General features: G+C 42.9%; 1 protein-coding gene across 1 annotated transcript in view; it reads right to left on the bottom strand.

Moving 5' to 3' along the window:
- Positions 1-4,694: 4,694 nt before the first annotated feature.
- Positions 4,695-23,423, bottom strand: part of Hpse2 (heparanase 2 (inactive)) — a 690,427-nt gene continuing 671,698 nt past the window's right edge. Inside the window, exon 12 of the mRNA XM_046450534.2 lies at positions 4,695-7,226. Coding sequence (XP_046306490.1) covers positions 7,061-7,226 — 166 coding nt within the window. The 3' untranslated portion in view covers positions 4,695-7,060. The remainder of the gene's footprint in view (positions 7,227-23,423) is intronic.

Genomic DNA, 23,423 nt, shown 5'->3' on the forward strand with positions numbered 1-23,423 from the left:
ACACCTAGGAGTGGGGTTGCTGGGCTGTATAGTAAGTCCATGCTGAACTTTATGTTGAACTGCTAAGCCATTTTCCAAGGTGCATGTACCATTTTATGTTCCCTCAAGATGCTCTGTACCCTTGATAGCATTGGATATGGTCCTTTTAAAACTTAAACCATGCTGGGGATGTGCTGGCGTTTCATTGTAGTTTTAATTAATCATTTTCTTAATGACTAATGACTTCTTTCCATGTGTGTATATGCTACCTTTATCTGTTGCTTGGTAAAGTGTTCAAATCCTTTGACCATTTAAAATTTTAATTCTTGGGGCTGGGGTTGTGGCTCAGCAGTAGAGCACTTGCCTAGCACATTCAAGGCGCTGGGTTCGACCCTCAGCACCACATAAAAAGATAGATAAATAAATAAATAAAATAAAGGTAGTATGTCCAACTACAACTAAGAAAAAAATAAAATTTTAATTTTTTTCTTATTGTTTATTTGACGTTTTAATATATTTGGGTATAAGCCACTTTATCAGGTATTTTTCTCTTTTGGCAGTCTATGTCTGTTTGTTGTTGTTGTTATTATTGTTTACAGTGACTTAACTTTGTATCTAATATATCTAAAGACCACATGGAGAGGAACTGGAAAAACAGCAGCAGATCAAATAGGGACCATCTCACATAGAATTGGACAACAGGGAAGTAGGTAACTGTGGGTTTCACTTAATTTGAAGTCCTCATTTTATAGATAAGGACACTGAGAGCCATAGAGGCTGAGTGAATTTTCTTTTGAGATACACAGAATCAGTGGGATAGCATTGCTGTGATCTCTGGATGTGGGTGTTTATTTGGTCTGGAGTCTGGCCTCTGATTCTACAAGTGATCTTATAACCTGCTTTGCTATTTAAGTTTTCAAATTTTATTTTTGATGTGTCCAGTAGAGGGCGCAGCACCTAGTGCTACCTGTATCCTAACTGGATAGTAGTGGAACAGGTTTTTTTTTTTTTTTTTCTAATATTCTTTTTAGTTGTAGATGGATACATCTTTACTTTATTTATTTATTTTTATGTGATTCTTAGGATAGAACCCAGTATCTCACACGTGCTAGATGAGTGTTCCACCCAGCTACAATTCCAGCCTCAGAGACAGATTTTTGATAAAAATCAGCCAAATACTAGAAAAGGCAGGACCTAAAAAGGGGGTTCAGGGGGAGGAGAAGAAAGCTCCTAACCTAAAAAGGTTATTTTGGAGTCTGCAAAAACGTCCTGCTGATCTAGATATTACCACACACAAATGCAACAGTTACTTGATAGCAAATCAACTGCAGGGACCTAAAACCATTGACTCATTCTCTGGCCTCCTAACATCTAAGTTCTATGCTCCTTTCCCATGAAATGTACTTGGGAAGTAGCTGCTAGCTAAGGACTTCATTTCCTGAAGCCCTAGTATCTAGATGGGCCTATGTGACTAACTTTTGGCCCATAGAACTGAGGGGAAGGGACATGTGCCATTTCCAGGTGAGACCCCTAATTGCCCCCATGTGATCCTTTCTCTCATCTATCAACTGATGTTGATGCCAGAGTAGCCTTGGAGGGAAGTCCACAGATGGTAGACGGCCTGTGTCAGTCCAGATCTCTAAGTGAGGACTTGGGAAGATAGAGCTACCAACCCCCTTCCCTGTTACCACCAAATGAACTGAATGTGGGTTATAAGCAAGAAATAAACTTTGATTATGTTAAGCCATGGAGATTCTAGGATTTACTTATTATTATAGTTAACTGTTAAATAATATAATCAAAGACATCTAACTTGAATTATAGAATTTAATTTCTACCTAGACTAGTTGAAACAGAACTTGTGGGGGAGGGGGGAGGGCAACACACCATTCAATCAAAGGTTCCCAGCATATGCTGGTTCATCAAGCAATAGGTCTTAAGGTCGAGGTGTAATGTGGACAACAGGTGCCTCCCTCTCCCCACAGAAAACCCTGAGAACAGAAAGTTAGAGTAGTCACATTTTATTACTCACAAAACATTACCTCCAAATATAAACTACCTCATGGACCCAAATCCCTGCGATCACCAGGCTCATATATACCATAACATAATCTGCTTTCCAGAAGGAAATATTAACACCTGTTAAAATCCTCCCCATAGAGACAAAGCTTTTCCTGTGAGGTGTCCTGTACTCATTTTGCCAACTTCCAGATGAATAAAACTAAGATTTCTTTTTGCTTCTTCCAAAATTATAATTTATTGCATAATATTTACAACTTGAAAAAGAATCCTAGAATATTTTCATGAATAATAATTAGAAGAGTAATATTCCTGATGTGGGCTGTTGGAAGTGCCTTCTTTTCTCTGCTGGGTCATGGGACTGTGCGATTGATTCATGAGCCAGTCGAATGGAACTTTCTCAGCTCCCACCAAATGCTCCCAGTGCTTACATGGGCTGCTCTGGCCTATAGAAGGAAATGGTGCCAAGTAGTTCTTTGTTGTATTTTAATTCTCTTTTTTAGGGTGGTATTTGCAAATACTCCCCCTTGGTCAATGGTCCATGGATTTATTATTTAGTCTGGGAAAGTGAGGAGATACTTCCGAAGCTCTGAGTGGTATCCTCTGAGGAGGACAAAGTGTGTTTAGTTTCTGATTAGCTCAGTCACTTACCTCCTAGGACCTAGAAATAGAAGAACCATTCATTACCCATGGTGGTGGCTGGCAGGAATTGTCCTTAGATTGTTCCACAGAAAAATATAGAGGGGGAGACCAGAAGAGTCACTGGTGGGCCAAGATGAATCTGGACTTGGCCAAGGCTGTTAGTTGGCTTCCTTAAACCAGAGATCAAGGGGAAGGCATTGGGGGAAGTCATGCTAGGGTTCTCTGTGGGACATGCACAGGGTATTAAGAAGGCTAGCTATGGGCAAACAGAGATGAGAAAAGGTTGTCTATTGTCAGACAGAGGAGAGGCAACACAGTGTAGTGAGAGCCAACTTTGGAACCCAAAAGACCTGGGTCCAAACCTCAGCTCGGCCACTCTTCACCTGGATGGCTATGGACAGGCTCCTTCTCTAATCCTCCCCATCTCTAATAGAGTCAAAATACTCACCACACCACCCAGAATGAAGAATAAATAAGATGTCTGATGAGAAGAAGGCATTCAATAAAGGAAGGACAGCTATGGAAGCAATCATTTCATTGTTAGTGGAACTCAGAGGGAGGGATTCCAAGTGCTTCGATTGTTTGGACCTCATAGTACAATAAAATTCTGTATTTTAGCATTGGCTCTCTTGGGAGTACTTCTTACTATCTTCTTTACAACTCAGGTACATGCTAAGGAAAAGAGCACATACAAATCTAAAATTAAAGTTTAAGAGTTGGGGATAGAGAGGCTGGCAGGGGAGGGGCTGTGGAACAGGAGAGCGAGTGCGGGAAGAGCAAGTCAGTGTCCAGAGCGGCCCAATGGTGTCCGGCTGGACAGGGGTGTGGAGGAAACTGTTAGGTACAAGACTCTGCCCTTCCTTCTCTGGCTTTCCCAAAGCCATATCTCGATTCTTTTTGGTTGCTCCATTGATATTTCAAAATATGAAAGTCCTTCCTTGTCCTAGTGTTTTTACCATCAGAGGGATCCACCTGGTTTGCCTTTGCTTCTGCAGAGATTAAATGCTGACATTTTGTTTTCAGAAATAAAGCCACTCTCAGTGGGTTTCCAAGGTGAATCCTGTAGCTACATCCATTCCAGGCACCGGGCCTCAGTGCATGGATGCTGGGCCCGGCCCCAACGATGCCACCTGCAGGAAGCTCGGTGGCTAACAGCCCACTGAGTGCTGGCCCCTGATTCTGGGAGTGGGTAACAGTAGAATCCATCAGGCTTCTCTGTCCTACCTGAGAGTGTGTGGCTTTGGGCCTCCCTGCCTGGGGACTGCCCACACTCCTGCTGGGGAGGAACTGGGGCTGGAATCATGGTTCTAGGAGGTCCAGGCCTTAGTCCCACTGGAGCCCCCTCCCCCTCCACTGGTATTTTCAAGCTTTTCTCCAGCCAGAGATAATACTAATATCCCACAGTTGCAGTTTTTTTTTTGTTTGTTTGTTTTTTACAGGGCATTAGAAGAATTGGGACTTTCTCTCCAAATAACAATGAGAATTTATTCTGAGCCTTTGTGATAAGAAATGAGAAAGGAAATCATTCCTAGAGGCAGAAGGAACACAAAACCATCTCAACAAAAGGCACGGATTCTCATTCTGCATCATTACTCTTTCAAATCAGTATGTCCACCAGCCCATTCTTTGGTTTAAAATAAAGCAGTTCTTAAGTCTCAGATGATCTCCACAGTGTCCTGCTTGAGGAAGAGGAGAGTCTGGGGTACATGCACTTTGCTCTTTTGTCTCTGGCTGGCCTAGAAAATGGTTCTCTTGATATGGGTTGTGATGCTGTTTGCCACAGGCAGTCTTTAGGGGTGTGTGTGACGGGGATTCCTAGATGGACTAACCCCCACTGGTTTAGTAACTGCTCCTCCTACTCCTCAAGGGCACCAGGACAGATGCCCTGTGCTAAAACGTAATGTGATGACAGAGTGGGTTTCTTGGTATCCTTTGAACAATGTAAGTACTTCTTCATGAGATAGTTGCAGAATTAGAACTGCAATATTCCAAAGATAAATTTCAGTGCTTCCCTCTTCCCCTTTTATTAACTAAAAAATAAACAAAACTTAAACTTCTTGGGTGCAGCATTTAATATACAGAGAAAGACAAAAGAAGCAGGAATTACCTATATTCTGCAAGGCTTAGTGAAGAATCAACACTTATTTACAGCAAGTGTGTCTGAATGGAGCTCTGAAAGTCCTGGATGTATTGAGTGAGAACATACCAGGAGGTGAAAGGGGTGAGTCTGTGACTTGGGTACCACTGAACTTGCTGATGAAGTGGACAGGCTCTGGATTAGCAACCATTCCCTGGGTGACCCTGGGCAAGCTAAGGACCTCAAGAAAACAATGGGGATGACAATAGTAACTCCATCTTGGGGCTTTATATATGTAAAGCAAACTAGGCCAGGGCCTGGCTATTAGGGACTTGTGGTTACCTGTTATTATCAGAAAGTCCTGAGGCGGCATCTGCACTGGCATCTCAAGGAGATTCGGATGTCTTCCCCAGAGTCTGGGGGAACAACTTTTTGTCTCATTTCTCCTTTCCTTGTTCTTCCCTACTTTGGCCTGTACACCTGTCTCCTTCCTACGCCTAGTCTGGGCACTTCTCTCTCCTGTCCTCTAAGAGCTGAAGCTTCAGCAGGAGGTGCCTGTTCCTGCTAAGGGAAGCACCCTGGGGAGCTCTGGGGCAGGGGGCAGTCTCAGGGTCTGCTCTGCTCTCTCCAGAGGTTTCCATGCTAATCACTGCACTGAGCAGGTCCAGTGCATCCTTGGGCTCTCCCTTTCCTGCTTGCTCTAGTACACCAGTGTGATGTTATCCCACGCCTAATAATAAGTGTGTCAAAAACCAAGTCCACTACTTTCCTACATAAAATTAGCTAGTTGGCTTTCTAAATTCCCAAATTCTCGATTCTCGAAGCTGAGAATCCACTACCACCTTGCTTGTTGAATCTTCCGTCTCTCACTTTGCAGACTTGGCCCCAATCCTTACTCTTCGGCTGTCTTAGGCAGCCTCTCTGGTACTTCCTCAACAACCCCATCCCCACCCCATTTCTAGCCTTTCACAACAGCAGAGCTGTATGGCTGTCAACACCCTAGGATAGCGTCAAGTATCTTCTCCTTTAAAAGAAGCATCATTTATGTCATTTATCCTGAGGACAATCACATCCACATAAAAGAAAGTCTCTGCAACTTTTTGCAAAGACTCTTGTGCTTCCTGAATCATAGAGGTCCTTACTGTGACTCTATATCACTTCACTCAGAAGCTTCCCACCGACATTCCGCAGTGTGGCCATCAGACCTGTCTCCAGCTCTCTTGTTCTCCTCCATATGGCTACTCAAAGCTTTGTTTTCTGCTCAAATAAGCGGGCCTAGGATAGGAGGCACACTTGTTGGAATTTCCACCTGGCCAGTGCCATGGAGAGGCTCCTCTACGTGGCAAGAGGCAGAAAGGCCATGCCTCATCGTGATTTACAGTGCTAAGCTTTGATTCACACCTTCTGAACGGTTTTTGGTTAACCAAACAACTAAGGGCTTACCCTCTCAGGCCCTGCCGGTCTTCAGTTTGGGGGCAGGTCTGATTGGCTTTGCTTAGCCAGGGTATGTGTGATGTCTCTTCGTGCTTTCTCCTTTGCACTACAACTCTCTCCTCCTGGCAACATGAAGGATGATGATTGCTTTTTGTGGTGCCTGATACATTGCTCTCTACTCAATGAATATTGTTACCTGACTCCCGTTCCAAGCCTGGGGGAATCTGGATTCACAAAGGAATAGAAAGAACCTTCTTACAGAATCTGGAGTATGATTATAATTCTACTTTTGAAGCACCCGCTTCCCGGAGGAATGGCCAGTGATGGATGCCACTGTCAGAAACCCAGATGCACACACTCATACATCAGCCAGGAAATTACATAAACAGCTCACCCAGCAGGCCAGAGCTGACTCACCATTTGCTCTCCTACAGGAAGAGAGGTATCAGGAAACCCAGGGCAGCAGCAGGAAACAGACAAGAGAGAAGGGGTTAGAAGAGGAATGGGTTCTTGGAGGTCCTCCCAGTATTTTCCTTCCTCATCTTCTGCTGCGGGCAGTAGCCACAGGCTCAGCTTGGGGGTTTGTAGTTATGCTGTAGTGTGACCAGAATCATGGGGAGTTGTTTGCAAACATTTGTCCTAGGAGTGGGGAGTCAGCCTGCTTTCATGGTGCGTGTAAATGAAAACATACAGCTCTAGACACATACCTTTGTTCTTACATGGGTACAGAGGATGTCATTAGGGATGGATGCAACCTACCTAGGCTAAGCTCAAACTATGACATTTAGTCTCTTTGGAGAGAAAAATCTATGTTGATTCCAGCAGGATGGGGCAGCAGAGGCAGATACTAGGGTGGAAGGGAGAAAGCAGCCCAGCAGGCCCCCCGGCAGCTCCTGAATGGGGGGTGGTTTATCGGTAGCGGCAGGCCAAAGCGTTGACATTCTTGACCACATAAAAGCCCATGGTGACTGGAGGGATGACCAATGTCCGGCCGGCCCGAAGGGGGCGGGGTTTCAATTCTGGGAGGGTCCCGTCGTCCACCATCACTAAGGGCTGGCCATTCAGCTGCACTGACCTGCAGTGGGGAAACAGCACGGACCTCATTATTGGATTATCAAGGAGACTTCTCAACAAAGCCTTGCAGCCCAGCTTGCCTTGTATGTGCATGCCCCTCAGTCTGGTGCGTGCTTTGCCAGCCTTTACATGATGCTGGCTATGCCCAGGTGCTGACCTAGTTGCTGTACCATAATGACTTGTCAAACATTCTGACAGCCCTCTGAGATAAGTAACTATCATCATCCCTACTTATCTCGGGCAGCAAGTGACCTGTCCAAGGTCTTACAGCTTGTAGGTTCAGGAGCCAAGATTTGAACCCAGGGAATCTAACTCCAGAGATGTATCATTTAGATCAGTAAAAAGCCTCTGATACAGGCGCATGCCTGAAATCCCAGCAGCTCAGGAGGCTGAGGCAGGAGGATCACGAGTTCAAAGCCAGCCTTGGCAATGGTGAGGTGCTAAGCAACCAGTGAGACCCTGTCTCTAAATAAAATACAAAATAGGGCTAGAGATGTGGGTCAGTGTCTGAATGCCCCTGAGTTCAATTCCTGGTATAAAAAAAAAGTCTCTGATACAGAAGCTGGAAATGTGGAAATGTTTCATGCCTTTTTGTCTTAAAATCATAATTGCAGCTCAGCCTGTCACTTCTAAAACTTCTAAGAGTTTTCTCTGGTTGAATGATGAACAAGCTCAAGATGATTTCAGAAATCTTCCATTTACTTCATCTTTCATTAATTTGACAGGTTAGATAACTGGCATCATGTTACTTGTACGTGTTACTGGCATAGGGTTATTCTTTTTTTTATACCTTTATTTTATTTATTTATTTTTATGTGGTGCTGAGGATCAAACCCAGTGCCTCACACATGCTAGGCAAGTGCTTCACCCTGGAGCCACAAACTGCAGCCCCCAGAGGGTTATTCTTAAGGGGGTCAGAGATATACCTAGCAACTCTACTTTCTCTAATCTGAGTTTTATATTTGATATTTAACAGGATGGGGCAGGTGTTTTTATTTTAGCACCACAAAAAAGTAGGCAATAAAGTAGGCATCTATGGTCACAATTCACCTATCCTGCTTGCTTTTTGTTCAAGTCAGAGAAAGGAGATCATATCCATTTCAAACTTGGGAAGAAAAGAGAAACAGCTAATCTTAGGCTGGATGGGAGAGAAATGCCACCTGTCATGCCTATGATGCAGACTCCAGACAATTTCCCAGAAATTCCTGACAGCCATGCACCCAGTGGTATCTCAGTTTTATGGATTAGTCGAAAAGGCCAGACTCAGGCCAGCAGCTGGAAAAAAGGTTGTGAGTCATCCCCAGAAAATCGATATTGTATAGTGATGTCTGTCTCTGGGCCTTGCCCAGCCTCCAAGGTGGTAGTACTATAGTGATATCATCTGAGTCGTAAGGAGAATAAAATATTATAGATTAATATAAAGGCCTTTGTTTGGTATTCCTTCTGTGCTATAAATGATAGACAGGTTTACAGAGAGATAATCATCCCCATGCCCAAGAGAGCAGTGAATTCCCAGAGATAAGTGTGTTTCTAAATTTCTCCCAATGAAGAGCTAGGCAGAGAAGAGATTCAGGCCTCGTCCCACCTGGATAACTTTGGACTGGGTCCAGACCTGCCAAGATAGAAGGAGCAGCATCCCCACTCCTTGATGGAATGACTAAGGAATGAATGAGTAAACAGGGGACTCCTGGGCTGCCTCCAGACAGGATGGTGTGGGAGAATTGAGAGCTGACGGTCAGCACTGGCATCATCAGATATGCAAGGAGCTTTTGCTTCCAAATATGAGACAGCTCTTGCTCTCTTCTTGTCACTGGAGTGGGAAGCAGGGTGAAGAGAAGGGTTCACTTGCAAAAAAGCCCAGACAGGTTGCATCTTCATAGTATATTTCAGGTGAAGTGAATATCCAACAACCAGGCATAAGCCCAGTCAAATGCAAGTTCAATACTGCTGATTAACCTTTCCCAAACACATTCCAATGTGTATCACTTCTCTGCTTGCAAACCTTCAATGGTTTCTCACATACAAAATTAGGTGCAAGAAATTAGGTAATGCCCTTTTAGATCCAGAAGGTCCCAGAACACTGACATCTTTGGGTTCTGGGAAGAGCAAAACAATGTGACAAGCAAGTCTTTAAAAATCGAATAACTATCAACCAGTAGTTATTCTGGAACAGGCCCTATTCTGACTTCTTCCCTGGGTGATTAAAAAGTCCCTGGGTGTGGGTGACTGGGGAGCACCTTCAAGACCCTGGACTGAAATCTCTAATTCCAGAAGCCAAGACACTAACTTGCTAGATGGCTTTGGCAAATCCCTTAAACTCATGGCCCTGCAGCGTTAGCATCTGTAAGCATGTTCTATGGATTATAGTGCAGATGAAATGAAATAAAAAAAATATGGAAGCGCTTTGAGAGCCTAAAGAGCTAGGTAAGTAAGAGATGTGTTTCTGTTGTTATTCTTTTCATTTTATAGACAGATACACTTTTTGGTCCTTATCATACTTGACTGCTCTGTAGAACTGACCCTTTTCCTGGCTTCCTTCTGAAAATCTTCTCTCCCCTTAGTTCCCATGATCTTTCTCTCTAGGTTTTCATCCTTCATTTCTGGATGTTGTTCCCCTCTACCTGCCTCTTAGATGTGGGGGTTTCCAGAACGTTGTTCTTGGACTCTCTTCTTACACTGTTTACTCCTCCCAGGGTGCAGTGACTCTGCCTATTATCCAGCTGTTGACAGCCATTTCTCTAGTCTATATCCTCCTTCCAGACTTGGGTATTTCTACTTTGCAGTTCCATGGGTTCCATTTGGATTCCATGCAATCCAAATCCAAAATCTTTTCCTCAAGCCTTGTCTTTATCTCTGCTTTTAAAAACACCTTTGTGATAGTACCACCATTTATTCAATTACCCAAGTCAAAAAGTTGATGTCATGAAGTCAAATCAATTCTGTTCATATTTTTCTTTTTTCATTGTTAATGTTTTCTCCATTCACTGCAATGATGGTAGTTCAGAACTTGCCTCCTACTCTATCCCTGTGCCATCTTGCGGACAGAGCAATCTGTTGTTGTCACTGCATGCCTCAAACTCCCTATCAACTGGCCATCCCTTTGACTTCACTATGGATGATGGAGCTGGCTCCACCTATCCAATCTCAGATCCTGCCAGTCTCCCCAGGCTGCAACCTAACTATGGACCACAGATGTCAGCAGTGGGCAAGGGATGAATTGGCAGTTATCACAAGGATTTCTATTTTTTTTTTTCTTTTATACTAGGGATTGAACACAGTGGTGCTTTACTGCTGATTTACATCACAGCTCTTTTTTATTTTTTACTTTGAGACAGGGTCTTGCTAAGTTCCTGAAGATCTTGCTAAATTGCTGAGGCTGGCTTTAAAACTTTTGATCCTCCTACTTCAGTCTCCAGAGTTGCTGAAAGACTTTTTTCCATTCTAATCTTTGCATATGGTTATATCGAGGAAATCGTAAAGATTTCCATATGCAAAGATTAGAATGGAAAAAAGTCTTTCACATGAGATAATTATTTCTCAAGTGAAAATGTTAAATAGCTATATACTGTGGGGATTAAAATACATGCATCATTTAAGTGCAGTAAATATTTTTCTAGCATAAATATCAGTTGACACTGGGACTAACAAGACATGAGTTCTTTTAAAACTGTTATGAAATTACTGATAGTTTTTTTTGGTGGGGAGGAAAAAATATCATATCTTTTTTTTTAAAAAAAGATTTTGCTGTGAGCAGTGGCAAACACTTGTAATCCCAGCAATATGGGAGGCTGAGACAGGAGGATTGTAAATTTGTACTAGCCTCAGCAACTCACTGAGAACTTTCTCAAAAAATAAAAAAGATGAGATGTAGCTAAGTGATAGAGCACCCCGGAGTTCAATTCCCAGTACTTCTAAAATAAAGAAAAATAAATATTTTAAAAGGACAATTACTGTGAAGTGGGAAGGCCATGACACACACTGACACTTCAAAGGAACCCTCACACTGGGAGAGGCTGGCACCCTTATGCCAGCACAGCCAAAAGGAATGACTTGCCAGTCCTCCTCTGTCAGATTAGGTGCAATGGGTCTGCAGAGTCTGCCCAGGTGTTTCCTCCTCTGACCCCTGGGTTGGGTCAGGAGCCCCACATCTGGGCTGTCTTGGTGCCCAACACTTACCTATACCCAGGGCCCTTCTCTCACTGCTTTGTAGTGATTTGCTTGCTCTACTCTGCACTGGGCTGTGACTCCTTAGTGCCCAAAAGAACAGAGAAGGGGCTTAATGTTTTCTGAATAAGTGAATGAACTTTGGAATCTTTTTGCATTATTTCTAGTCTTCCTGAGTTAATATCTCCAGTTCTGAAGAGGCTCCCTGGAAGTTCACTGAGTGACTTTACAGATTTCATTAATAGACCAATTACTCTTGCTCTCAGTGGAGGTGCTAGATAAAATCTGAATTATCACTGATTCTCACAATCACTCACTAGATACCTTATCCCAACCTGACACAAGACCATTGGTCATGGCTAGTGTTTTTCATTCTTAAAAACGATCCATACAATCATCTCTTAGCTAAAACAATGTGAGTTAATTTTATGAGTAAGGTTTTGGGAGACCTTAAGTCTTTATATGTCCTTATCTACAAATATATTTATTTTAAACATAGACAATGTGCTTTATGGTCTCCATTCTATTCTTCCTGCTTATAGTTTTCTTTCACTATTTATCTGATTACTCAGTGAAATCAAATCATACTAAATATACCAATAATTCTTGGTATACATTGAACAGTTTGTAAGCTTGCACACAATCACATTAGTGGTAAAAAAAATCACTGATTATGGAGCACCATTTATGTGAAAGGCACTATGTGTTATGATTTTGTCTCATTCAGTCCAGGTGTTAGCATTCCTAGATTGCAAATGAGCACATCAAAGTTCAGAGGTGTCTAGAGCTTACCTGAGTCACACAGCCAGGAGGTGGTAGGGCTGAGATCTGCACTGATGCCTTAAGTGCAGTCCTATCTGGCCTCCATTGCCACATGTAATTGCTAAGAGTCCTGTGCGATTTGTAGGGCAATACTACTATTTTTGTAACTTCACTATTGAGATGAGATCAGAAAGGTTAAGTGGCCTAGGAAAGGTCACATAGTTAATAAGTGGCTAAGCTAGGTCTCAGTTTTGGCCTCCTGACCACCTCCTGCTATTATTTCATGTTGTTTCTCCAGTTCCAGGTGGTGTTCACCAGGATCATGTTTCTTTCTTTGAAAACATTTCTTATCACATTTTCATCATATGCCTGGATCTCCTTATTGGCTTATGGCTTTTCAAACCAAATGCTAAATGATCCAGCCTAGGTTGAACTATTTCTCTTAATTCCCTAGCTTGCCTGAGCTGCTGAGGGCAATTAAATTATCCAAATATTAGGACAACTGCATTTTATCACCATCTGTTTTTACAAAGTTTAAGTTACTTTCCAATTTCTAAACTTGTTTTCTTAATTTTTCATGCTATTTGAAAGGGGATTCGATGGGTCTATCTGGAGTCAAGACCTCTGCTCTCCAGGTCTCCATGGGAGCCTCTTGGCCAGGCCATTCTCCCTCCACCCACCACTAACCTGTCTATAATCTCTAGTTTTCATGTTTTATCATGGTTCTCAATAGCCAGGAACATTTAAGCAAGGATTTAACTGTTCTGAGTCTCAGGGGTTGTTCTGAGTCTCAGAGGTACAAGTCTAATGATCAGGTCCTTTTTCTCAATCTTGAAGATAACTTGCTGGACTCTGGACTGGCCCAGGATGACTTTTGTAAGAAAGTGTGAGTTTTATTGGTAGGTGATGTCTGTACATGCTGGAAGATTTGGAGGACTTGAGTGGGAGATGAAGAAAACTAGTTCTACCTCAGCCATGTACAATTTGCCTTCTCTGAGCCTAGGTTTCTCTATCTGTAAGAGGAAAGGTGCCATCAGTAGACTCCTAAGGTCCCTTCTTGCTTGACTGTTTTTCATTCAGGGGGCTTATACCTAATAGGTAGGCTATGGCAGAGTTTAATACCAATGATCCTGAACAAACAAATCTGATCATGATGTTCAGTGGCTTTGGGTTGTTCTTAGAACACTGTCCAAAGTGCCCCTGAGCAGGACCTTTTGCCCACTTCTGGCTGCCTCTAAGTTCTTCCACCCACTCTAGCTCCCTATCACTCATCACTCCTTTCTCCCATTCAGTAGCTCCTCCAGTCAGAGCCTCTAGTCTCAGGGTTTTGTCTGAGTTGTTCCCACTTCCCTGAACCTCCTCCATATTCTGGCCCTGTGTGTTAGCTTCCTTTTCCTAGCTATCCCTTACTTGTTCTTCAGATCAGGACTAAGTGCTCCTCCAAAGTGTTTTCCTATTACCCATCACCAATATTGTGACTGCTCGTCAGACTGTCCCCTAGGTAGGAGAGCAAGTGACTGTCTCCCCTTCCATCTCTTGTCCACCCACTTACACGGTGGAAGTCAATAAAAGACATACTGGAAATAAATATGTGGGTGGAAGAACTACAACCTAGAAGGAAAAGAAACTGACCAGAAGGCCAGAAGCTGAATTTTAGTTCAGACTCGGGACAAAAATGTGCTGGTCTAGATTGGTTACCAGCCACAGGATGAAGATATGAATAAATATGTGCATGGAGAGGACTGAGGGTCGCACACCCTCCTGGTCCCAGCGCCCTTTCTTGTGAGCCACCAGAGGTCACTCTTGTTCTACTTAACAAGTGCCTGGAGAGCGAGCCTTCGCGGCGCTCCCGCGAAGCTGGAAGGCGTCCTTCTGACCTCGCTGCGCTCGCTGCGGTCCCGGCCAGGCCCGAGCGAGCCTGCGCCTGGCCTCTCGGGAGCAAATCACAGAGTCCGTCAAATCCCAACCGCAGCTTCACTGCGGGCCGCTTGGCAGGGCCCCTTCCTGGAATGGGGCCTTAGAGCTAAGGAAACATGGGAGCCGTCTGCGATTCCTGCCGGGGTGCAGCTTCCCGGCCGGGGGTCGAGAGGGGGTCCCGGCGCAGGTGCGGGGTCGGCGTCCGAGCGACTCCGCGCCAGGCTCTCCGGGCCCCGCGGCCCCGGCCCGCACCTGGTTGTGCTTTGCAGGCCCGCGAGGCCTCGGCCCCTCGCTGAGCGAGGAAGCTGGTATGCGCAGCTGCCCTGCCCTCCCCGGGTCAGGGGCAGGTTAGAGCCCGAGGGGCCCAGCCAGGTCTCCGGACAGAGGGCTCTGCTCCCCTCTCCGCTCGGCTCTGGGGGAGGCTGCGCATCTGGGGCAGCTTAGGGAGGAAGTTCATTAGAAACTGCCCTAAGCCAAGGCTACCATGCTGAGGAGAGCCGCGCAAGACCGCCGGCTGGTCACACAGGCCCTGCTGGGGCAAAGGCCTGATCCTCTCTGGGCGCTCCCACTCCTCAACAGTCACGGGGAGAATTACCTCCGTTCAAGTATGCCTTGTGTATTTTTTTGTCCTTAATAATCTACCAAAAAGCCGCTTCTTTCCTCCAGGGCCATCACATGTAACCTCCTCCACGGGGCCTATCTGGTAGCCAAGCTGGGAGAGAGAGGGGCACATCCTCTGCACCTACAGGTCCCCCTCAGCCTTTTTATATCTGTGTGCTTGAGTCATTTTGTCTGCCAGATTGACTTGCTTTCATTTCTTAATTTTCAATAGTATTTGGCTCATTGCCTTCTTGCCTACCACAGTAGTTCAATTAACACTGAGTTCACCCTAGGGAACTTGGCTGGCAAGACATTCCAATCTCCTACCACTGTTGGGAGAGGAGACTGTCTGAGGGAGGAAAGAAAGCTTCTTGTTCCCCTGACCCCTCCAGTGGCCCACACCCTATGTGGAGTTCTTGGCCACTGAGATATTTTTGAGCTGATGAAATCAAATGCCCTGCATTCTACCTTCTGAGTGGCATACCAAGACAATGAAGAGTTTTCATCTATCTTCTATATCACTGACCAGAGCAAACACTAGGACTTCTTTGTTCAAGCAGAGCTGGGGGGGTTATAGGCAAATTGTAAGGGATATAGGGTTTTCTTGTATGTAGTTAGGTTAGGGGTCATGATTTGATCTGCGTTCTATCCAAGTTTGTGTAATAATGGTCCAAGCCATAATGGGATTCCACCATGTGCTTCTAATGGCTTAAAATAACTTAGCACACTTGGCAGACAAGATGAGAGCCTCGTTAAGAAACCTAGATTTATACTGATACTGTTAACTCCCAACAGATGAGGGAATCATCTGGGGACAGTTTGGGAAGAAATCTGATTCGGCAACCATCTCAAAGCTCCATGTCATAGGCATATCATGCTCAAACCACAGTACACAATCTGAACCAGCTATAAAAACCATGGAGACTTTAGTATGTGGTTAACTCTGTCCCCTTCCCATTGTAAAGAACTGGTGCCATGATCACCAGCATTCACAAACAGTGTTTAAGGGCCATTACTCATATCCCACTGTTCTTTGTGTTGTACAAATTCAATTATAACAGACTTAGTCCTTGCTCTCTAAGACAGAAAACACTGAAACATACAGATGCATGGCCAAACACACCATAATAAAAACATTACACAAAAAGCAGGAAGAGAAGGAAAATCAAATTTAGCCTAGATTTCAAGGCCTTTAGCAGTGTGGCCCCAGTGTATCTTTGTGGCTTTTTTCTCACCCCACAAAACATCCTATATTCCAGTCATATGAGATGATTTTTCTACCTCCAAGACAAAATGAGCCTTGAATGTGTGTACTTCCAAACCTGGAGTAAGCTTATCCTACTGCCTCAAATGACCTTCCCTACAGCATTTCCTAGGAGCTTGGTGCATCCTTCCAGCTCCATCAGGGCTTTCAGCACTGAGAACTTCCCATTTCCCATTTCCCAAGTCAGAATTGTCTCTCCCTCCCTTGTTCTCAGTCTCTTGTACTGACCCTCATGGGGGTAAGAGTCAATGTGCGTTCGTTCGTGGGGAGGGACCTGGTTTCCCCAGCTCTATTTGCAGGGAGCAGGAAGAGGCAGGGTGGGGGAAGCAGCATTGCTTTATAGGCAGTCTGCAGGTGGTGTGAAGAGAGGAGGGAAGATTTGTGTACATTGTGCAGATAGGTTTTCCACATGAAAAGCATATGAGGTAGTCCATAAGCTACATCCCAAAGCAGTTCCATTACTCTATGGCCATGGCTCCCAGGATACCTATTCTAATCAGTTAAAGGAGATAAATACCTTGGTATTATTGGCTTTTGACAAAGTGTTCCCTATAACATCAGAGGCTTTGGTATACTCTCCAAAGTAAAAAATAAGATGTCTCAGGTGGCACAGGCTCTGTTCCAGGGTTCACAGCTATCAAAGATCAAAGTGTGTGGTGACTCTGGACCATTCTTGCAAAGATTAGCAGGGAAGGGGTGGTCTGCAAAGTGATTGCTGATGTTTGGCAGTTGGTCTACAGTTTTGTGCTCCAGGCCCCCTGTCTGGAATGAGCCACATCCTGCCCTGGCAGCCAAAGAACATTGGTTCGGGGCCCAGGCCTTGCTATAGGGGTGAGCTGCATCAGAACTTTGTAGTTCTTTGAGGTTTGCATTTGTCCACCACTAAACCACAGCTTCTGGAAGGTGAAAAGAAAGAAGATAAGGGCCACTTATCAGTCCCCAAGAACTGCCTATATTTTCTGCTTCCCTACCCTTCAGATTAGAATCAACTGTGCAGAAACATGCTAGCTGTGCCCTAAAATGCTCATTTGCCAGTGTTCATCTGGGTCATCTAGGACAGAATGGAAATCCTGCCTCCAAAGAGGGTCCCCAAATGAGTGGGGGTTGAGGATGAGAGATCACAACCTTGATGGACAGCTATGCAGAGAGTTTCAAGCTGGTGGAGCGAGCTAGAAGGAAATATATTCTGGAACTGGGAACAAATGGAAAACTCAGGAAAAACAAAAAGAGTGAAAACTCTGAATTCCTAAACATCTTGGTTTAAGATGTCAAGTCTCTGTAAAATATAAAAGCATTTTATAATCCTCTAATCTGCACAGTGATCTGCACATTACTAATCTGGAAGTTAAAACCAAACAAACAATAAAACCTCTGGGAAGCCAGCACTCATCCTTCCACTCAGCCACAGAAAACTCTAGGGGCTCATGGCATGTTCACACCTTTGGCAAAATGGCTTGGTGCCTGAATGAAGAACAAAATCTGGGGAAAATCAAAGATGCAAATCATCTGGGACCTTGTTCTAGAGGTTTATAGAGGGACAGTGGTTCTTGACCTTGGCCACATATTTGAATCACCTGGGGAGCTTTAAGAAATATTGGTGCCTGGGTCCCAGCCCAGAGATTCTAGTTTAATTGGTCTGGGGTGCAGCGTGGGCATTGGGGTTTTAAAGCCCCCAGGTGATTCAAAGTGCAGCCAAGGTTGAGCAGCACTGGTGGAAGAAGGGGTGGGAATATATTTGCAGCTGGGGGTGGAAGGGAATCAAATAACTTTCTAACCATTACCTTCTGAATTTATTTTGAAGAAAAAAATGCTTTTCTTACTCTTTCAGAGTACTATATTAGGAGGCCACATATTTTAACCCAGAAGAAAGACATGAATTTTTCAAGGCAAGGGTTTTTGGTTTGGGTTGAATTGACTGAAATGAGAATTTTCGCTGTTGTAGTAGAACTACTTCATTTAATCACTACCCCCCACCCCCCCCACCACACCACCATGAGATGAATTTGCTCCTCAGTATGTACAAGGGAAGTACATGGGCAGCACATCACAGGATGAATTAAGAACCCAATCAGATGAAGCATTAGCACTGATAACAAACTCTGAACAATGAAAATAAAAACTTCTCTTTTTGGATAGGCAAGTTCTATAAAATCCTCTTAGATTTCTCCCAAATTCTGGGATGTGTCAGAGAGTGTATAGAGAGTGGTTCAAGTTTTCTTTAGGCAGAGAAGAATCTATTCCTTGGTACCCTCAATATATTTTTCAGCTATACATATAATCATTTACTTAGATAACATCATATACACTGTTATAACCACTATCTCTTAGTGAGCCCAATCCCCCCCGCCCCCCCAAATTAGCACAAGATCTGGACTCCTCTACGTTCCAATGAGTAAGCTTGCATTATCTGAAGATGTTTAAGGATCATTTCTTTACATATTTACTTCTCTTTTTTTTTCCTATAGACTGCCTCAGAACCTTAAGTGTAAGCATTTTTAGAAATATATATGCTCACATATATTTACATTTCTGCTTTTTATAGTGTCTATTTCAGGCTCTCTGAACTGGAACATGAACTGAAATGTTAGTGTTTAGAATAAGTACCACTTTCCTGTTCACTCACAGCCAGCTTGTAAATCTCCAGTCTTTTCTTGCCATTCAGTGCTGCCCTGTCTCTGAGGCTTGTATTTCTTCCAGAGGGCTCTGAATGACCTTTCAAAAGGGCTGCAGCTGACAGGGTTGCATCTGCCCCAGCAGGACTTTTTCTCCCAACGTAAAAGAAGTCTTTAATCTAAGCCTTGCTTTTTATAATGGATTCTTTTATTTTTCCTGATATTTTAAAACAAATACCTGAAGCCCCGTGTGGGTTAATAAGTTTCTTTACACACTCTCAGCTTGAACATCAGTACTATTGAACTATTGAGGTTCCTTACCTCAACCGTATAAATTCCAAATGGACAAAAGAAATAGATATAAAAAATGAAACAAAAAGAAGTTAAAAAAGAGAGAGATGAATATTTATCTGATTTCAGGAATATAAATGCATACACATATAAGTGGAATGGATGAAACCACAAAGCCAAAGATAAATAGATTTAATTTAAAAAAAATTTTTTCAAAAACAAAAGTTTGGATTGAACCCAGGGCCTTGTACCAGTTAGGTAAGTGCTCTCATGCAGAGCTATATCCCTGGCTCAAGGGAACACTTTTTTTTTTTGTTTTTAAATGTCAAGATAATACCTGAAAATTAAAATAGTTGGAAAAGTAGCAAATAAAATCTTGGCAAAAAAGTTCAATACAAATAATCAAAGGGGAAAATCACCTGATAATAGTCAAAGTTATACATTATTAATAAAACAGATGAACACTCCCATAGAAAAATAATCAAAGGACATAGAAAATTCATAAAAGCAACACAATACTAATGGACATGAAAAAACTTTGAATCTCACAAATACTCAAAGACTATAAATTAAAATAAGAATACCATTCTTGATTATGAAATTGGCAGAGATGTTAAAATGTTTCTCTACTGTATTGGTGAGGGGAATTATAGTAAAATGTTCTTTTTGTTTATACTAAATTTCCTATTCCTTCTCTGACCTTTTCAAACTAGCCTGGATGAGATAAAACAATTGAAACCTTAATCCTGTGAGATCAGATCCTATAAGGTGATGGATTCCTGGGTGATCAGGAATCCAAGGTGATTGGCTGGAACCTAGACTATTTGAGGAATGGTTGAAGGATCTTGGAGTGGTTAGTGTGGAGACTAGCCATCTAGGGGGAGACATATTGAAAACTTGTTATAAAAAAAACAAATTTTCTCTGCTTAATTTTTCTAAAGGAGGGATAGAAATGGCAAGAAAACACCCTTTGGCCTTATGTAAGGAGGATCTTCCCTACAATCAGAGCTGTCTAGTCCTAAAGTGGGCCAGCTCAGAAACATCAGACAGAAGCTGAAAGGCTTTTTGGCAGGGACATTGTAGAAGAAACTTCTTGACCTGTAGGCATCCTTTGAAATTTTTCCTCTAGAAAGCTGCCTTTTAACAAGTAAAGAACTTTAATAGAGAGGTTTATTTTAAAAAGAAACTCATTTGAATGATCCCAGACAAGTGAAGATAATGGAAACCTGCAGGGAGGACATCTGGTTGACCACAGTTCAAATCATCCAGATACCAACTACTACCAGCAGTACAGAATGCAGGCACATAGATGTCTTGGATCTGCAGAAATAAATGGACTAAAGGCCAAGCTCCTTTTGCCAGGTCTGTCCATGTCCAAAAATGAAAGATGGTGCTTCCTTTTACTAGTGAGCGATTATGGTGGGTCAGGTGGTGACCAGTTCAGCTCTCAGGACTTTTCATAATAGCCAAGTTTTGAATCCAGAAATGAAATATCACAATATAGTCTGTTCCAACAGGGACACAAAGATATTTTTAGTCTTAGCACCTGGGAATTACTTGAGTATTTTCAGAACCATTCTGTTTGGCTAACATCATATGACACCTCTCTAATGGCATGTAGTTAGATGCCAATGTTTTTCTTTGATATAGAATTTAATGAGGGTTAAATCAAAGCAAAAGTTATATATCTCAGAGAGATGGAAAAAATGAGCAGTATGTGGAAAAAGAAGAAAAAGAAAATTTTCATTTCTTCACAGAGTAGGCTCTGGGTTTATAGAGGCCTTGAGAGTCTTTCAGCCAAACTGTTGGTGGCTCAAGAGGAGGCTCAAGCAGGTAGCAAGTTCAAGCCTTTATATGGAACCTATTAGCCCAAAAGCAGAAATTCTGAGCCTCTGTTATGGCACCACCCACAAGTTGATTCCTGTTAGATGTTTGTTTCTAATAATAGGGATAAGTTCTTTGAAGGTAGGGACCTCAGAATTCACTCCCCCAGCCTCACCCCTAAGCACTACACATTAAATAACTCTTGCAGATCAGGTGATGGTGTGATTTAGCATTAGGAAGATCAAGGGACATACTGATCTGGAGCATTCACATTGAACTTGACATTCAGACTTTTCTCCCAATTTGTCTACCTATAATTCCTGAGCATTTCAAGTTATAAGACCACCATTCTTTTAAAATTGCAGTCAGAGTAACTGTCACTTCAAGTTAGATTGCTGCAAAAACAAACTATTCTAGCATAAGATAGGATCTCAATATAAAATTGATAATTGGCGAAGATATATGATTTGTGATCACATGATTTTTCTTTCCAGTTTTCCCCAAAGTCTCCCCTATTGGTGTCTTTCTCTCAGAAATATACCTCTGAGGGTGGTTCCATTAGGTATAGGGGAGCTGGCAATACCTATATGTATGGGGTTGGAATATAATACACTGAGATTGATTTTTATGGACCTCATATTAAACTGCTTTATAGTGAGTCCTGGTATTTAATAATCCCTTTGTCTAACAGAATAGAAGAAACAGAAGGGACTTCCCCAGTTTTGCTGAGGGGGAAAAATTGCTTTTATTAGAATTCCATGACAGGAAGGTAGTTTTAGAAACAGCTCAGAGAACTTCTAAGAAAGGTCAGAAACCAGGACCTGAGAAGAAAATTTAATGAAACTAGAATGAATTAGCCTGGAGGAGAGAAAAGAGAGGCAACCTTATACTCTTCCAATGTGCTCATTCTCTAACGAGCTTACAATGAAATGAACCCAGACAACGTCGTGACAGAGTTTAGTTATCCAAATTATGTGTCCTCTGTAATTATAATTTTGTTATTGGACTGTTGGAGTAGCACACTGTTGAAGAAAGTGCTCTGGATTAGAAGTAAGGAGAACCGGATGCTTGAATATGTCACTTAATGATCTAAGACTAAGTTTCTTCAACTGGAAGGGAGACAAGAATTATTCTACATGCTTCATGGTATTGTTCAGAGGTTCAGTGAGATGCTGGCTATTAAAGCTAATATCCATAGAGTCACAGCCATAGGGATAGTGGGCCCCTGTGTTATTATATGATGAAGCACTAAATAGATTGAAATTATGGCCACTCCATCCCCTAGATTCTCTACACACAGAGCATCCTCTGGTCCAGATAGCTTCTCACAGATTGTCTGAGGGCAGGGGATTGAACCAATTACTTCAAAATGTCATTTCACTTCAGAATACTTAGCATCCACTAAGGTCAGTGTGTTAGAACAGCCAATGTGATAAACGTTGTTTCCTTTTTTTCCTTATCTTTTGGATTATTTTTCCCACCAAATGGGATTGAGCAAGACACACAGGGAAGAACTCTAGGATCTGACCTACCATCTATTCTGGGTTTGACTTTTCCCTGGGAAAGTGAGCACCATGAGGTCTTCTATTTTTGGATATAAGTTGGCTTTTTTGGGGGTACAGATTCATGTTGCTTCTATTTGTTGAACAACACAGGGGATATTTATGTCTCAGGTAGAACTGATTCCCTAGAGGTAATGTTTCTTGATTTGTGATCACATGATTTTTCTTTTTTGTACATGATAGAGCTTCCCCAAAGATACTCCTCTCCTCTGACTTATCCATAATGAAACCATTTCCTGGTGCAAATGGGGCCATCTTCCAGAAAGGTGAGAAACCAGGGAACATGGCCAGGGAAGAACTCACAGCTGGGGATTTTCTGGAAAAACAATTAGCCAGATATTACCACAATTTGCTCTTGTAGCACAGCCTCTTTGTGTGGTCCTTTAGTGGCTTGAAGAAGCTCCTTTGCTAGTGACCAGAGACTTCTCCTCTGGGAGCAGGTGTAGAGGGGAATAGAAGAGAAGATTACAGAATTCTAGAGCTGGAAGGGAGTGGCACTCCTACCCAACCTCCCACCCAGGAAGGAATCAGAGCATCTCTGGAGATACTGCCCTCTTTCTCACCTTCCCAAAGCCTTCTCTGCCCTTGGTCAGACAAGGTGAGCCTTTGGAAAATGAATTAATTTTTTTTTTTTTTTTAGCAAAATCTCTCTTTTAAATTGAACTCCTTGTTTTTGTGCCATTTTGGAGTATTCTAGGCCAAATCTGTTTACTTTTGCTTGGCAGTTCTGTGAGTATCTGAAAAAAAGTCCTCACGAGTCACCTTACTTTTCTTCTCTGAACAAAATATCCCCATTGCCTTCAGCCATTCCTTGACAAATATGTATTCCAGATGCAGAATACCCTTCTCTTGCACACATTATTGCAGTTTCTAAAACCTCTATCCTCTAGGGTAAAGAGCACCCACCTTTTGTCTGGTTTCTAGAAGGAGAAAAATCTCTTATGTAAGGAGTTGAGACTTGTGTGTGAGGTCTTACGACTGGCTTACCACTGAGACAGGAAGCAGGAACCTTCTTTGTGAATCCAGATGCCTAGCCTGTGTCTGATTAGTGGCCCAGGGTGCTTCCTGTGAGAGCTGACATACCTTAGTTCTGGGTTCACATGGAGAAACCCTTTCAGAGACTTCAAATCTTTACACCCTGGGATGGCAATTCTAAGAAAATGAGAATCACTCTACCTCAACCAATCAAAAACATTTTCAGG

Source organism: Marmota monax, unplaced genomic scaffold (assembly GCF_021218885.2).
Source record: "Marmota monax isolate L192 unplaced genomic scaffold, Marmota_monax_Labrador192_F-V1.1 WCK01_AAM20220418_F8-fsc00004, whole genome shotgun sequence".
NCBI lineage: Eukaryota > Metazoa > Chordata > Mammalia > Rodentia > Sciuridae > Marmota > Marmota monax.